General features: G+C 56.2%; 1 protein-coding gene across 1 annotated transcript; it reads left to right on the plus strand.

Annotated features, from left to right (window-relative positions):
* Window positions 1-1,089: 1,089 nt before the first annotated feature.
* Window positions 1,090-13,856, plus strand: RAB11B (RAB11B, member RAS oncogene family). Its single transcript, XM_075546246.1, has 5 exons — window positions 1,090-1,253; window positions 8,438-8,633; window positions 11,975-12,168; window positions 12,407-12,487; window positions 12,939-13,856. Exons 1-5 carry the CDS (start codon window positions 1,214-1,216, stop codon window positions 13,082-13,084), a joined length of 657 nt encoding a protein of 218 aa, XP_075402361.1. The 5' UTR covers window positions 1,090-1,213; the 3' UTR covers window positions 13,085-13,856.
* The last annotated feature ends 2,340 nt before the right edge of the window (window positions 13,857-16,196 follow it).

Raw genomic sequence — 16,196 nt, forward strand, 5'->3', positions numbered from 1 at the left:
TGCCGTGTGGGGTTTTACAGAAGCAGCTAAACATGTTCTGTTCCAGAAAATGGTAAATTCTAATTGCTGATCTTTCCATTACTAGCAGCTGCAGCCGTAACTATAGGGCCACTTAAGCTTCTTCCTAAAGATCAAAAACAATACAAAACCAAAACCCACTCGCACAGAGTCCATTTCTGACTTCTAGGGACCGTATGGGACAGAGTAAGACTCCGGTCCTTGGGGTTTCGGAGACTGGAAAATCTTGATGAGAGCAAGCAGCATCTTCTCCCGGAGAGCAGCCCACCTTGTGGTTCTTAGGCCAATGCTTAACCTACGGATTCAGCGGGGCTAATCCTAGGAAACTTTCCAGGACACTTTTACTGTCATCTACATAAGGCCACGACGGGCTGACACCACGGCATCTAACAACAGTAATGCGGCTTTTGGGCGAAAACGGTGTCAGGAGACAGAGGGAGGAGGCAACCTGTGAAGATTTATAAATATTTGCTAAACAAAACCTTAGTGACACAAAGTGGAGGGCTGACTTTGCATGTGTTTGGGGCTGGGGCCGGGGGTGGGGTACATTTAGTTATCCTCAAAAGAACCCATGAGGTGGGTGGGTGTCCACAGGAAGAATGACACGAGTCACCAATCTAGGAGAGGGACGGAAACCGCAATCGTTAGAGCCAAGTGGACCATCAGGTGCAAAAGACCCCACTCAGGGCCCTCAAAAATGGTCACTCCTGCGGGTGTGCCAAGGCCCAGCGCAGTGGCCTATGACATCATCGGGACGTCTACACCTCCTGCAGCGTAACTCCACCTGGACGTAGCCCCCTTCCCCTTCCCGGGCCGGTCCGCCGCGGGTAGCGTCGGATCAGAATCTCGCCTCTCACAGCCGCGGTTGCTCAGTCAACCCTTTCCATTTCTTCAGGCTTCCGCCCCGCCTTCCTGACCTCGCCTCCGATTGGCTAGGGCGGCCGTCATTTCAGAAAGGTCCGCAATCCTTCCGCCTTTCTCCAGGAGACAGAGGACGACGAGGGCGGCTCCCGGGCGGCTCCCACCCCCGGTGGCTCTGCTTCCGCCTCTGATTGGCTGTCTCGGGTGCCAGTACCTCCGGTGCTCGCCACCGATTGGCCAGCAGACCGCCGCTCCGTGCCGCTCCGGCTCCGCCCCCGCTGGGTGTTTGTGGTGGGGCTGCGGAGTCGCCGATCCCGCCGGAAGCGCCAGGACAATGGGGACCCGGGACGACGAGTACGACTACCTATTCAAAGGTACGGTCGGTGAGGTGTCAACGGGTGAGGGCGCGGCAGCGAACGGGCGGGCCGAGGCTGCACGCCGAGCCATTAGGCCCAGGCTGGAGTCCGGAGCCTGACACTCGGCAGGTCTAGCCGGGAAGGCCGCGCTGCCCGCGCTCCCTCAGCTTCAGGCAAGATCGCGCGGCCGTGAGGTGCGGGCCGCTCCCAGAGACCTGGGGGCCCAGGATGCGCCGGGGCGGGGCCGGCGCCCGGAGGGGGTGGGGCCCGGAGTGGTGGGCGAGGCCCGTGGAGGGGGCGGGGCCGGCCGAGATTTGGCGGGCTGGGTTTCCGGGGTGGGGGCGGGGTCAATGCGCCGTGGGCGTGTCCGCGCCGTGGGCTGGATCTGAGCGCATACGGGCTCCCTGTGGGCTGGGCCGGGCCGAGCCGGGCCGGGCTGATTGGTGGCCCGTGGAGGGGGGGCGGGACGAACAATGGGGTCGGGGACCCAGATCCGACGTGGGGTGGAAAAATGCCTGGGTCTGGGCCAGCGTGAAAGTGAGACCAGCAGTTTTGACAATACTTTGCAAGCCGGGACGCTTCTCGGCCTACTTTGTATGTTCATGCGCCCACCCCTCCTCCCCGACGGGGCCCCAGGCCAGCTAGTATGTGTTAGTGGCAGAGCTGAGGCCAAGCCTTGGGAGTTTGCTTGGATGGTTATGGGGCCAGGACTGGGACTATGGGGCTGTTGGGTCGCTCCAAACCCAGGGAGGCTGTTGGCTGGTCAGCCTAGTTTGGAGTCGCCAGCCATGACCAACCTGGTTTAATATTGAAGTTCTTGATGAGTGAAAGTGGGTGTGTGAAAGCTACTCAAAGGCCCCTCAAGAAATGCCTGATCATCCGCTTCTGAAAAGTACACACCTGAAAACTCTGGAGCCCAGTTCCCAGATGAGGGGGCCCCTAAGTCTGAATCAACCATGGGTACTGGTGGGGCTCTGGGGGTTGCCAGACTGCACTTTGGCCAGGTGGGGGCTGACGTTGCCCTCAGTGTGAGGACCTGCATCCCATTGGGGTCTGGATCCGGAGCAGGCCTCTCCGACAGTTCAGCATCTTGACTCTGGGCCTGCGGTCCCCCGAATCCAGAAGAATGGGTGCAGCTCTCCCTACCTGGGGTGTCCATGTGGTAGAAGGCTTTCTGGGCCAGTATTATCCCAGGCCATAGGGCTAGGGGGCTGCAGGCAGGCAGGTTAGCCAAAGCACGAGTGCTTGGGTCTTAACCTGACCCTGGGGCACTTTGGGAGGGTCCTTTGCCTGCCAGGGCCCGACCTCCTGTCCCCTGTGCACTCTGCCCACCCAGCAGCGACTACTGCCCAGGCCCCACCCCCACCTCAGCCCTGCCCTGCCCTCCATTCTAGACCTTTCACTGTTATAAATAACCCCAGCTGTCCTCGGTGTGCCCTTTGGGCATGTTCCTTGAAGTGTGTGCCCAGTAACCCAGTTACTGGGTCAGGGGCAGCAGAGCAACCACGTGGTGCCCAGGACGCATCCCCAGAGCCTGCTTCCTGGAAACACCGGATCGGCTTCTGTGGAAGTTGCTGGCACAGGGCGTCCTTGGGCTGTGCCTGCCCCCACTGGCCTCCTTTCCCTGGCAGGTGCCCTGCTGACCTTCTGGAATCTGTTTGGTAGAGAAAACCCATCTCACAAGGTTGGCGCTTCCCAGACTGGCCATATGAGGTGTCCCCTTTTACCACGTATCCTCCTCCCTGCCCTTCCTCTGGTGTCCCTGAACATTTTCCTCTAGCTGCCTCCCCGCCCCCAGGTTTGACACTTAGGTTACTTTTCTGGAAAAGAGAGCTCTTTGTGACCCCGGCTCCTAGCAACCCCATGTGTGTAGAGTAGCCCTTCTCCATGGGGCTCTGACCTTTGGGAAGCAGATGGCCAGGACTTTCTTCCGAGGCACTATGAATGGGCTTGCACTGCCAGGCGTTCGGCTGGTTGTTGAGCACGTGACCGTTTTTCCCTCCGCCTCAGGGTTTGCTTAGGGTTGCCATGGGTTGAAATCGGCTAGCCAACAGCAGCACACACCTCTGGCAGATCAGAAAGGACAGACAGGAGGAGAGAAGCCACCACCATCACCTTTCACACTTGTCACATGGCTGGTGGCCAGAAACAAAACCCAGTGTCTGCTGGGGCAGTGGCAGATAATGGGCGGCAGAGGCATGGGGCCCCTGGGGATCTGTCCCTGCTCAACCTCAGGGTCACCACCTTCAGGGACACTTCAGGATTGAGAGGGGGCAGAGTTCCTCTCGGCCCCTCAGACCTGGCTCCCTGGCATCCTGTCCATGCCCCACGACGAGGAGGGACCACACCCCTTGGCTTGGGACCTTGTCCCCTGCCTGGTGTTATTTTTGTGTGGCTACTTTTGTCCCACCCCTCTAACCTCAGTGTCCCCCAGGGTACCTCCACGTGCTGCTGTTTTTCTCTCGCTTGTCCCCACCCCCACGGGCAAGCTTGTTTATTTGGACCTAATTATAGATCTTCACATTTATCCTCTTAACATTTTTAGCCTGTCAGCTCTGGCCAGTTTCCCAGCCATCCCTGGGGGCGCTCTGACATCCCCTCTGCTAGCCTAGGCCGAAGGGTCCATTGTGCGAGCAGCTGTGTCTGCCGGGGCCACCAAAGTCTTCCCAGAGCCTCCCATCCCCGCCGGCCCTGAATCAGTGTCTCTGGGCAGCAAGTGGGAGCAGAGGCTCCCTTGGGCCAGGAGGCCACGGGTCATGTGGGAAGTTGGCGTGTCCACCATGCCCCACGTCGAGATCCTTTTGAGAGAAGATCTCTGGTTATTTTCTTGGGTACGCTGTGGACCACGTAGTTGGTGGTTCGAGCCCACCAGCTGCTCCTTGGGAGAAGGCTGGCTCTGTCTGTTGCCAGGAAGTTGGTGTTAAAACCCTGAGAACAGCGTGGCGTCAGGCTTGCCATGCCCCAGAATCTGTGCGCTGTCCTGGGATTTGCGTTTGGGGAGAGGGGACGTTCCCAGATGGTGCAACCCGTTATCAGGCTCCGCTGCTGATTTTAAAGACTAGCTGTTTGAGTCTGCCCCAGGGTCCCTCAGAAGAAAGTCCTGGTGCTCTACGTCCCAAAATATGTTACCTAGTTCCCCGGGAGCAAGGCCGACTCAGGGACTCGCCTCGCTCACTCTGTCGACTCTCCCCATCACTGGACTGGCATCCCATTGTAAGGCGCTGGGCACCTTTTCTGTACCTGACTCGACTCCCAGAGGACAGTGTGACAGAAGCCCTCGGGCTGGCTTGGGGCCTGGTGGGCAGGGCCTGCTCTGTCCCACCTGTAGTCTGCCTCCTAGGGGCGTTCCACTTTCCCCCCCGCACCTCGGTTTCCACCTGTGCCAAACCAGAGCCCCAGTGCTTCTGACAGTTTTGCCAGCAGGGCCCATCCACTTTGCCAGCCAAATGGCGAATCCAGGGGCCCTGCTTCCTGGCCGATGGTACCACCGGCTTCACTGGACACTCCAAGGATGACGTCCTCAAGGGCCCTTTATTCTCTGGGGCAGCAGATGTTCTGTGCCACAAACAATGCTGCGTTCATCACAGCCAGTCCTGTGGCCATGGCAGCCTGTGCCAAGGGTGCCAGTTGGGCAGGTCTTCCTGCCATCAGCTGCTCGTGCCTGGGGCCCCATCCTGCTCCGGTTTCCACAGGCCTCTCGAGTGACCCTGGTCCCTCGACTGCTAGTCCCCAACTGCAATGGGGTTGGTGACACCAGGATTGTCCCCAGGCTGAACCTGAGAAGCTGATCTGCTAGCCCACTGACCTGGAGCCTTGCCTCGCAGATTCCCCCACCCCTCAGGGTGGGGGGGCTCGGGAGAACCCCAAGGCAGGCAGCTGGGCAGGCCTGGGAGAGGGCCTGCTCTCCAGGGGCTGGGGTAGGACTGAATGGGACCCCTAGGGCACAGCTGAAGGGCTTGCAGGGATGGGGCAGTGCTGAGCAGCCACCTGAATTCCCTGCTTCCTGAAGACCTGAGAGGTGGAGCTAACCTCCTTGCCTGGCTGGAGTCCCATCCTGAGATGCTGTGAGAAAGGGGTGAGGAGTCAAGAGGGGGGTGGGCGGTGCTGGGATCGATGACACTACCGTCCAGCACCTGGCAGGGGTGTGTCCTTGGTGCTGGCCCTTGGGCCCACTACCACCTCTCCCAACCTCTTCCCTCATCTCCTCTGCCTTTCAAGGCAACAGAGCCCATTTTAGTTGAGCTCCCAAAGAGGCAGGAGAGGACTCCATCCCCTTCCCCCCCGTTTCTGGGCTGGGCTTGGTGGGGCTGAGGAAGAGAAGCTTCAACCATGTAGTCAGAGAGGTGAGCTGCCATCCTCGGCTTCTCAGTGGTGGTGGTGGTGGGGGAGACAGGAAAGTAAGACATGGGTTAAGAGCAGGTTGAGCGAGAGCTGAGTGCTCAGGTGGGGAGGCATTGGCTGGCCGGCAGGGCCTCGGGCATTTGGACCACAGCGCCTGACCTGCATGGACTGTGCCAGCAGGAATGAGGCTGTGAGTCTGGAGAGAAGAGGTGAAGCCGGAGTCCGGCCTGTGTGGTTTCCCAGCAGGCATGGCTCTGCTTGGTGGGGCTGAGCCCATCATGCTCAGGGTGAATCCCAGGCCTGCTGGCTGCCTCAGGCTCAGTCTCCTGACCTGCAAAATGAGTCCTGGGACACTTGTGCGGGGCGACGGCCGGCAAGAACTTTCCCAGCCCAGGCTCCTCTGTGACTCTCCAGACCAAGAGAGGGTGCCAGGGCTGTCCATGACCCCCAGATGACCTGGGCAGCCTCCAAGGATGAATGCCTCTTGGGCAGAGGCTGGACCGGCAGTCCTTGGGTACTTTCTGTAGGCCGGCTCTGTGCCAGGTCCTGGGAGAACCAGGGGCCAAGAAGGCGAAAAGCAAATGGATGAGACTTCAGGGAGGGGGAGGGCCGCAGAAGGGAGAAAACGCAGAAGAGGGTCTGGGGGTCTAGAGGGGTTGGGGCTATAAGTAAGTAAGAGAATTCCAGGTGTTTGAGGAAGCTCGTGAAGCCAGAGGAGATTCCAGAGGGCCCAGGAGGGCGTGGGCGTGGGGGTCTGGGGACACTGAAGGGCTGGGGCAAAGCCATGTGTTGTGTGGGGAGGGTGTAGAACTTACCAGCTGAAGGTGGTAAGCCCGAGGGCCCTGATTCAAGCGCTCATAGCACCCTCTGGTGGCCTTGTGAAGAGTGTGATGTGTGAGCGCTTAACCTAACAGAAAGATTGGAGGTACGAATCCTTCGCCAATGTATTCCTCTTCTAGAGATAAGCTCACCGCCCCCTAAGCTTCCTATCTAACCTCTCAGTGCGAGCGCTTGTCGGAGCCCTGGTGGCCCATTGGTTATGCGTAGGGCTGCAAATCTCAAGGTCAGCAGTTCAAAACCACCAGGTGCTCCACGGGAGAAAAGATGAGGCTTAACTCCAGGGCAGTTTCTGTCCAGTCCTGTAGGGTCACCATGGGTCTGAATCCAAACTCCATGCTCACAGTGCATCCCCACTCCACCCCTCACTAGTTAAGCTAGAAAGGGGTTCTGGTGGTCAGAACTGACCAGAACTTGGCTGTGAGCTTGGAGTGTAGGGACTTAAAGATGACTTCAGGGGAATCTCTTTTGTTTCCAGGTTTAAAGATTATCTCAAGGCAATCGTTCCAGGGACTCATCCAGCTTCCTGGCTCCAGAAAGTCCAGAGCCTGTGAGATTTGAGATTCTGTTCCACATTTTGCCCCCCACTTTGACCAGGATATGTCTATAGACCCTTTGATGAAAGCGTTCAGTAAAGGTGACTGGCACCATCTAGTTCTTCACGAGTCTGGTTTTGCTGCTGGGCCCCTGGACTTGCTCTGTGAGGAAACTGAGGCCCAGATGGGGCAGGTGTCTCATTGCCTGCCACTGCCAACTCCCGAGACAGACCCAGAGAGGGAAGAATCTGACTCTTTTCCCTTGTTTCCTGGTGCCGCCGTGAGCACAGACATTTACTGCCTGGCAGTCCCGGGTTGGGAGAGTCCAGTTCGGCCCATCTCCTCACATCTGAGATCTGCGGCGCCATCCCTCTTTGCTTGTAGCCAGATCCTCACAGGGCCCCTCTCTGTGTGTCTGTCTCACTGGCTCCTTTTTTAACTCAGAAATGATTGGTTTTAGGACCCACAGGTGCTGGTCTGGCCTTATGAATGTAACCAAGGGAAACCCCTGTTAAGTTGCCAAACAGGTTCCCGCCCACAGGCCCAGGAATCCAGGGCTCATTACAGATTCTGGGGGGAGGGAGCACAATTCAGTCTCTTAACACCCCTACCCCCCACCAAAAACAGCAACAGCTATCAAGATAGTGGCTTATTCAAATCCCTATCTGTCTGCAGAGCCCTGTACCCCAACACTGCTGTTTTCCTGAAGATCTGAGACGCTTTTTGCTTGTGCTGCAGGAAGCCTGGTGCCTGGGGGCGAGGGATCCAGGAAAGCCTGACTCAGTGGCTGCGATGGGGAGCCCGAGGAAAATTCCATGGGTAGATGTGGAGGAGCAGGGACCTGGTGGGCAGGCACCTGGCTCCAGCTTGTACAGGTGTCCCCTTAGCACCACCACCACCACCACCCTACCCCCCACAATGTTGCTCATGTGGAACTTTAGCATGGGTACTTAGCCTTGTCTGACACACTTGTGTGACCACCCTCCTTGCTCCCCACACCATGAAGCTCCCCTGGGACCTGGCGTGGATGGGTGACCAGGTCTGATGCATGTGTGCCCCCATCCCCCCACACACATACCTGGTGTTATGGACTTACTGTGAGCACCTAGTCCTAGCACATGTATCTCAGTCTCCCCTACTATGGGGTGTGTGTGTGTGTCCATGTGTATCGTCTGTCCATCCTTCTCAGTCTCCTCTACCATGGGGTGTGTGTGTGTCACAGTAGGGATCCCCTGTGGGTGCCTGGTTCTGGCTCACACGTGGGACAGAGTGAGAGAGAGAAAGAGAGAGTCTACCATACTGTGGTGCTTACGGGAGATCTATGGGCACCCAGCACATGGGTGCGAATGTGGGTATGTCCCCTAGTGTATGTGTTTGTGTGCCACGGCTGGGACCTGCTGAAGACACTGGTCCTGGCTCACACCTGTGTGAGTATGTGTTCAGCCCTGGCTCACACCCATATCCTCCCACCCCTCCCACCCCCCACAGTTGTGCTCATTGGGGACTCGGGCGTGGGAAAGAGTAACCTGCTGTCCCGCTTCACCCGCAACGAGTTCAACCTGGAGAGCAAGAGCACCATCGGTGTGGAGTTCGCCACCCGCAGCATCCAGGTGGACGGCAAGACCATCAAGGCGCAGATCTGGGACACGGCTGGCCAGGAGCGCTACCGCGCCATCACCTCGGCGTGAGTGCGGGTGGGGCACGGCTGGGTGGGTGGCTGCTCCCCTCACCCCAGTGAGCCCCAGGGTTCCCCTCGGAGGCACTGCCTGGAACCCATTAGAGTTGGACCCAGGCTCCTGGTGGAGCCCTGTGAGCATAGTTGGTTACACATTGGACTTCTCACCTCAAGGACAGCAGTTCGAAATCACTAGCTTCTGTGGGGGAGAAAGATAAGGCTTTCTGCTCCCTTCAAGAGTCACAGGCTCAGAACCCCACAGGAGCACTTCTCCCCTGACCTGTAGGCTTGCTGTGAGTCTGAATCAACTTGATGGTAGTCAGGGTGTTTTGTTTCGTTTGCTGAGCCCCCCCACCAGACGCCCTTGCTGCGGGCTCAGGATCCCCAGAACAGCTCCCACTGGTTCCCAGTTTGGCAGCAGGGGTGAGGGTGGGAGTGGGGGTGTCTCACTAGTCCCTCAGGTTGGGTAATAGGCTAGCTTGAGCCCCAGGATTCAGGAAAGCACAAGATTTACTAAAGTCGTTTTGTTCTTGACACCCTCTTGTGGTTTGGGTGAAAATTTACAAAGCAGATTGGTTCTCCCTGCCAACCATACAATTTAGTCACGTGGTGACATCCTTCTCAATTGCTCCTCCTACTGAAGTTTAGAAGGAACTCCTCCCCTCACCCCAGGACTTTCGGATCGAATCTTTCCCATCTCTTTGACCCCTTGTGGACCTTTCTTAAGAGAACCCAGCATCCTTTTCTAGTGAAGCTACACTGTTTGGTTTTAAGACTGCTGGGGATGTTTTTTGGTAGAAGTTTTAAAGGTGATCTCAGGGCAATAGTTTTGGGGGTTCCTCTGATCTCACAGTTCTGGAAAAACCTTTTTTTCCATTTGCAAATCCGTGACATTTTGTGCAACCATTACCACGATCGCTCCCATGTGCCTGCACCACCATTAACCGAACGAGGCTCAGGGTCACTGAAGCAATGACTTCCTCTTTCCCCCACCCTCTGGTGGCCACTAATACACTCTGGTCTCCGGGCTTGCCTCTTCTAGATCAGTCACTTCAGCAAGACCAGATCATACTTGTCCTCTTGCGACTGACTTACCGTATATACTCGAGTATAAGCTGGCCTATATATCAGCTGAAGCACCTAATTTTATCACAAAAACTGCATTAGAAATGTGCTGGAAAATTCAGCTTATACGGGAGTGTATATGGTATATTTCTCTCTGTAAAATTGTCAGGGTTCCTTCATGTCCCATGCATCAGGACTTGATTTTGCTCTCTGGCTGAGGAGTATTTCATTGTACATAAATACTGCATCTTGTCTGTCTGTTGACAGGAGCTTTTAGGCAGTGTCCACTCTGGGGCTCTTGTGACTGGAGCTGCAGTGACCAGAGGTGGACACTGTCTGGTGGTATTTCTGTTCTCCGTTCTTGGAGTAGGTAGCTGGCAGTGAAACTGCTGGGACCTGTGGTGGTAGGTTAGTGGTTATGCCTGGGGCTGCAATCCACAAGGTTAGCAATTCAAAACCAGCCCGCTGAGCAGGAGAAAGATGAGGCTTTCTACTCCCATAGAGTTACAGTCTTGGAAACCCACAGGGCAGGTCTCCTTTGTTCTATAGGACAGGGGTGTCAAACTGGTGGCCCACGGGCTGCATGCGGCCCCAGGGTAATTTTTTGTGGCCCACGATGCTCTGAAATAAAATGAAAATAGAAAAGATTGTTATGAAGAAAATAGCGCTTAGGGGAGATGGAGGCAATACCATACACACAATTCCCTCATTGCATTTTATTTGGGTGCCATTAGTTGGAATCTCTCAATGGCAGTAAGTTTGGAGTGTGTGGTGGTGGTGTAGTGTCGGAGCCAGCCGACAAGTCAAACAGTCCTGAAAGGGGGAGTGAGGATTAAGGGAAAAAAGAGAGACAGCAAGTATTGGGAGGGCAACAGTGAATATTGAAGCCCCGAGTTTATTCTACACACTCCTTTTATCCATGCAGAAACAACCCGGGGTTAATTATCTCATTGTTAAGCAAGCACATTTGATACACATAGCAACTCTGTCTTCTGCCAAGCCAGGCATCCTTGAGAAAATTAAACCTATTTTCCCAGACCTTGCATACTTTCTTGTTCTTGACAGTCTGTTCAAAACGTTCAGTCACAGTGTTTAGCAAACACTGACACGTAGGTCATGAGACTTCTCAGCTATTTCAAAACTGAGTCTTAATGGCCTTCAACAGTGTAGTAGATTTACACACTGGCTCGCTAACTGCCAGGCCAGCAGTTCAAGCCCACCAGCCACTCCATGGGACAAAGATGAGCTGTCTGCTCCTGTGAAGGCTTAAAGCCTCAGAAACCTACAAGGGCAGTGTTCTGTTGCATTGGGTCACCATGAGTCGGAATGGACCTGATGGTAGTGAGTTTGAATGGTTTTGGGGGGTTAGGGTGGTGGTGTAGTGGGTTACAAGTTGGGCTGCTAGCCTCAGGGTCAGTAGTTTGAACCCACCAGCTGTTCTGCTAGATGAGGTTGTCTGGTTCAGAAACCCACAGGGGAAGTTCTCTGTCCTATAGGGTCGCTAGGAGTCGATGGCAGTGGGTTGGGTTTTTATTTAACTTATTTTTTTGGAGGGAGGATTGGGTTTTTCATGGGAGTTTCATGTTTAGGAATCTTGAGGAACTGCCAGGGTGTTGGCCAGGCAGCCATACCTTCCTGCCGTGGCACCAGCCGTGGAAGAGGGTAGGGGCCTGCTTTTTCCACAGCCTCCTCCGCACCCATCCTTGTCTACTGTAGCTCTCCCAGTGGGTGTGACGTGGCTCGCATCCCCAGTGACGGAGAGTGTGTTGAGTGCCCCACCCTGTGCTGGGTCCAGCCAGGTTCTCTGCTGTCACTGCTGCCAGGCCATGTCCCTCAGCTCCCCTTGGTGTCACCTCCTGGCTGCAGCTCTGGGATGCCCCATACCCCTCCTGTCTCCCTGAGGCCTGCCAGCCCTGGGCCATCACTTGCCAGCAGAGCCCTTGGATAGAGATGCCCATTGCAGGAGCCCACATCCAGTGCTGGCCAGGCCCCAGCACCTGGGGCTTCACCCAGCCATGGCCTCCTGCTGCCTGGATGTTGCCTGCTCCCTTTTCTGTTGCTGCGCTGGTCCCCCTGCCTGACCTCGGAGCCCCATATTTCTGGGCTGAATCTGAGGAGCAGAGCCTGGGCCTCAGGACACACGTGGGCCTTCAGGCACCACAGTAGCCACCCTTGGCTAGGCCTTGGGGGTGGGGGTGGGCAAGGAGCTCCCCAAGGTGTTTGTGGGAGCTGCTTCTCTGGCTGAGGGAGGCCGAGGGGCTCACGCCTGGGGCTGCGCCCGACAGGTACTACCGTGGTGCGGTGGGCGCCCTGCTGGTGTATGACATCGCCAAGCACCTGACGTACGAGAACGTGGAGCGCTGGCTGAAGGAGCTGCGGGACCACGCCGACAGCAACATCGTCATCATGCTGGTGGGCAACAAGAGCGACCTGCGCCACCTGCGGGCTGTGCCCACGGATGAGGCCCGTGCCTTCGCAGGTGAGCCGGTGCCCTCCGGCCCCACCTTCCTGAGACAACAGAGACGCTTCTCGAAGGCAGATGTGGGGGCCTTGGCATTGGCATCCCCCTAGCTTGTTTCCATGGGCACAGCGCCAATCCCCTCTCCCTGAGGAGCGGGTATTGGTCCTGACCCTCAGCGCCAGCCGGTGGTTTCCTGGCCCAGGGGGCCAGGCAGGCAGGCCCCCAGCTCACCTGAGCTGTATTTTTTCTCTTCCAGAAAAGAACAACCTGTCCTTCATTGAGACCTCAGCCTTGGATTCCACCAATGTAGAGGAAGCCTTCAAGAACATCCTCACAGGTGGGCAGGCCCGGGGCATGGGAGGGGTCGAGGTGACCCCAGTGGGCCCAGCCAACGTGGTGGAGCTCAGACACATGGGTCACACAAGCCATAAGTCGGCCCCTGCCCTGCCATCAGCGTGGACAGGGGTGGACCTGACCCTCTCCACACGGGCAGTCTAGGCCCTGCCCCTGCCAGTGTGGGGGACACAGAGCCCCTTCATTCAGCTCCCATGTAGCAGGCGTGGGAGTCTCGCTAGTAGGGGGGGACACAGACCTGTCTGTCAGCTCCCACGTAAGGGGAATGGGTGGCCAAGGTCAGATGCTTCTAAAAGTCCAGTCCTAGGAGCCCCTCTTGCCCTTGTTTCCCTTCATGTCTGCCCTTTGGAGGGGGAGACCTGAACCCTGCAGGGAGGCTGCCCTCTGGCAGGGGCCCTGCAACCCTCCCTCACCTCCCCGCCCCCGGCCCGCAGAGATCTACCGCATCGTGTCACAGAAGCAGATTGCAGACCGCGCAGCCCACGACGAGTCCCCCGGCAACAACGTGGTGGACATCAGCGTGCCGCCCACCACCGACGGACAGAAGCCCAGCAAGCTGCAGTGCTGCCAGAACCTGTGACCCCACCCCACCCCATCCTGCCCGAGCCTGCGTGCACGTCCTCATCCTTCCAGCCCCCCGCCCCTCTCAGCCCCTGGGACCCCTGGCTCCCGCCCTCCCCATGAACCCCCGGGAGCCGGAATCCAGTGGTGCCTGCCTGCCCCTGCCCTTCACTCCTGCCCCTCGTGGGTCCCAGGGGCTCCTTGGTGGACAGGGTGCACAGGCTGGCTGGCTGAGCATGCTTCTTGCATTTTCCACGGCAGACTCCCTGGGACTGGTTCCCTCCGCCCTCCCTCTCTGGCTACTGGGCCCAGCCGGCCCCTCCCTCCACCCTCAGCCCCTCCAAACTGACACCACAGAGACAGGAGGTTGGCGGGGTGAGGGCGGGCAGACACTGGGCAGACACAGGGCGTCGCACATGCTCCCGTTTGGCCAGCACGCCCTGGACGCCTTGCGTGTGCACCTCCAGCTCCTGCCTGTAGAGAAACCCCTCAACCCCCGTCACCCCTCCGTTCTGCACGCAGCTCACTCTCCACCCCGACGCCCACCCCTGTCATCTCCCCCTCTGGTCAGGAGCCTGTTCGCCAGGGAAGCAATATCTGTGTTTTGTACATACGACTGCTCGTGTAGCCTCTGGTTTTTGTTATTGTAGAGACACATATTCTTTATACACTTTGTAAGATTGACGCCAAACCCCCGCTGTCGACCTCTTATTCGTCCCGTGCCACTGCACTGTCCCCCTCAATGCCTCGCGCCCGCCACTAAAATGTGTACCCGACTTCCTGGACGGAAACCTGCGCCTTTGTCTTCTTTCCTCCTGGCCCGAGACCCCTCCCCGCCTTAAGGCAGGGCACCACAGGGATGGACCCCAGAGCCTGCGGGGCGCTGGACGCCCCAGCAATTGTCCACAGCCCCGTGGAGTCCCCATGTGACTAGGTAGGGTCTTGGGGCTGGGTGACGTGGGGTGGGCCCAGGGTGCCTCTCCGAACTTTCAAAACAGGGAGGCCACATGAAACATGGTCAGAGGAGACTGGGCTGTCTCTTGTGCTTTGAATAAAAGGACCTCTTTTTTTTGCCACTGACATACAAAATTTAAAAGAAGAAAAAAAGAAAAAGCCTGTTAATAGTTCAAGGTCTGTCTTTTGACTTTTAAGAGTGTTTTCTGGATGAGTCTGATGGGGTGCCACACCCTGGAAAGGACCAATTTTAATCCACACCGACTGGAAGGCGTGAGCCTGTAGCACAAGCCTTGGCATCAAAAAGCCCATCCCCCTGCCTTCTCTTTTTTTTTAACATACCTATTTTTGTTTTGTTTTGGTTTATAAGCATACCTATTTTTATTGTTGGGAGTCCACACAGTAGAAGACCCACCCATCAAACCGTTTCCACACGTGCAGCTCAGCAACACTGCTGACTACAGCCATGCCTGCCCTCATTGTTCCACCCCGTGGGCATGCATGCACCTGTCTCTGAGCTTTCTAGCCTTTCCTGTGGTCAGTTTGATCCCAGGGGGCTACGCTCAGCATGAAACCCCATAGCCCTCAGGCCCTTAGCCCTGAGGACCTTCATCTCTGCAAGCTGTGACACTGAGGACCTGTCCCAAGCAAGAGACAGTCTGGTCTGTGCCCACTGCTCACCCTCAGCCCCATGCTACCCATGCCTTGTACCCACCTGGTCAAGCATCATATGGCAGGCTTGCCAGGGGGGAGGCTCCAGTCCACATACACACTCCCCACCACTGACGTTTCAGGAGTAGAGTAGTGTGTAAGTTTGGGGTCTCTGACGAAGCAAAGCCAATGGCGCTACTATGTGTTATATACAGGAGATTTCTGTCGTGACCTACACAGTTATAGAAGCCGGTAAGTCCAGTCTGGTTCAAGCCAGGCTTCTGAATTGTGTAGCTGTGGAGACTGATGAATGGGAAGGAGGAGGATGTACAGGCTGGTGGACACAGAGGTAAATGAATTCAAGGCCAGCCAAATGAACCCACTATACAGAGGACAACTCCTGGGAGTGGCAGGCCGCACAGCAGGAGATTGAGGAAGCAGCCGCAAGAGCAAGACCATGCTGTAGCCAAAGGCAAAGGACCAAAGAAAACCCAGCTCTGCCCCCCTGGGGTCTCACACAAAAGGCCACACCCCTGAAGAGGTGTCTTCCAGGCCACCTGATAGGCTGGATTCTGCCCTGTCTTCACCCTGATCCGTAAATCTACAGAAAGATATCAAGAAGTGGATCCAGTTCCATTCCAGTCTGTGGGTCAGACATCAGCTGGAGGCTCTGGCCCTTGTAGCTGCAGGTGCTGTTGAACAGGAAGCAGGGAGAGCACTGGTTGGTGGATGCTGAGCTGAATGAATCCAATGTTGGTGTCCACTGATGGTTCCTGGGACCAGCAGGCGATATCAGTTTTGTTTGTTTTTAAATGATAGAAATACATTTTAAAAAATAGTTTTATTGGCACACATCCGATTCAAAGTTCAATCCTTATCAAGAAGAGGTGTAGAATTATCACCACAATTTTAGAACATTTTCTCCTTGTCCACATTGCGATTAGCTTCCCATTACCTCCCAACCTCTCCCACCATACCCCTCCCCCCGCCAAAATAACCATTGATCCATAGATTTACCTATCCTGGATTTTATACACAGGAAGACATACCAAAACCCAGAAACAACAATAACAGATACACCTCAATCGAAAAGAAAGCAGAATATATTAAAAACTAGTAAATTCAAACTGGGTCAAAAGGGAAGGTTGAATGATAAGGGGTTACATTTTTATTTAACTTCAGCTGCAGGAAGTCACTATTCTGATTGAACCTTTTTTGGGGGATGGGGTTTTAAGGCAGTCTAAAGAGACTTAGACAAGTATATAACAGAGAGCTTGTCCAACAGCCACCTACTGATGCCGGAAACGTGTTAGACCTGTTTTGTTTGTAATCAACCTGTGTGTGGATGGGCTGGGGACCTCCATAGTCAGTTTGTGGAAGGTCCTCCTGATCTCTGCCCACCCCACCTGGAGCGCTGAGGAAAGCCAGGTGTGGAGCAGCCCCTGAGGAATCATTTACCAGTCAAGAATGACCTGTTTGTGTCGTGGCTATGAGTTGGCCAGTGATCTGCAAGTTTAGCAGTTCGA

Source organism: Tenrec ecaudatus, chromosome 1, assembly GCF_050624435.1.
Source record: "Tenrec ecaudatus isolate mTenEca1 chromosome 1, mTenEca1.hap1, whole genome shotgun sequence".
NCBI classification, from domain to species: domain Eukaryota; kingdom Metazoa; phylum Chordata; class Mammalia; order Afrosoricida; family Tenrecidae; genus Tenrec; species Tenrec ecaudatus.

What these genes read in the sequence shown, in the direction of transcription:
- RAB11B (XM_075546246.1), top strand. Translation starts at nt 1,214, where the DNA reads ATGGGGACCCGGGACGACGAGTACGACTACCTATTCAAAG. An exon ending in GTACGACTACCTATTCAAAG is followed by an intron (nt 1,254 to 8,437) that starts GTACGGTCGGTG and finishes CACCCCCCACAG; the next exon opens with TTGTGCTCATTGGGGACTCG. An exon ending in TGAGGCCCGTGCCTTCGCAG is followed by an intron (nt 12,169 to 12,406) that starts GTGAGCCGGTGC and finishes TTTCTCTTCCAG; the next exon opens with AAAAGAACAACCTGTCCTTC.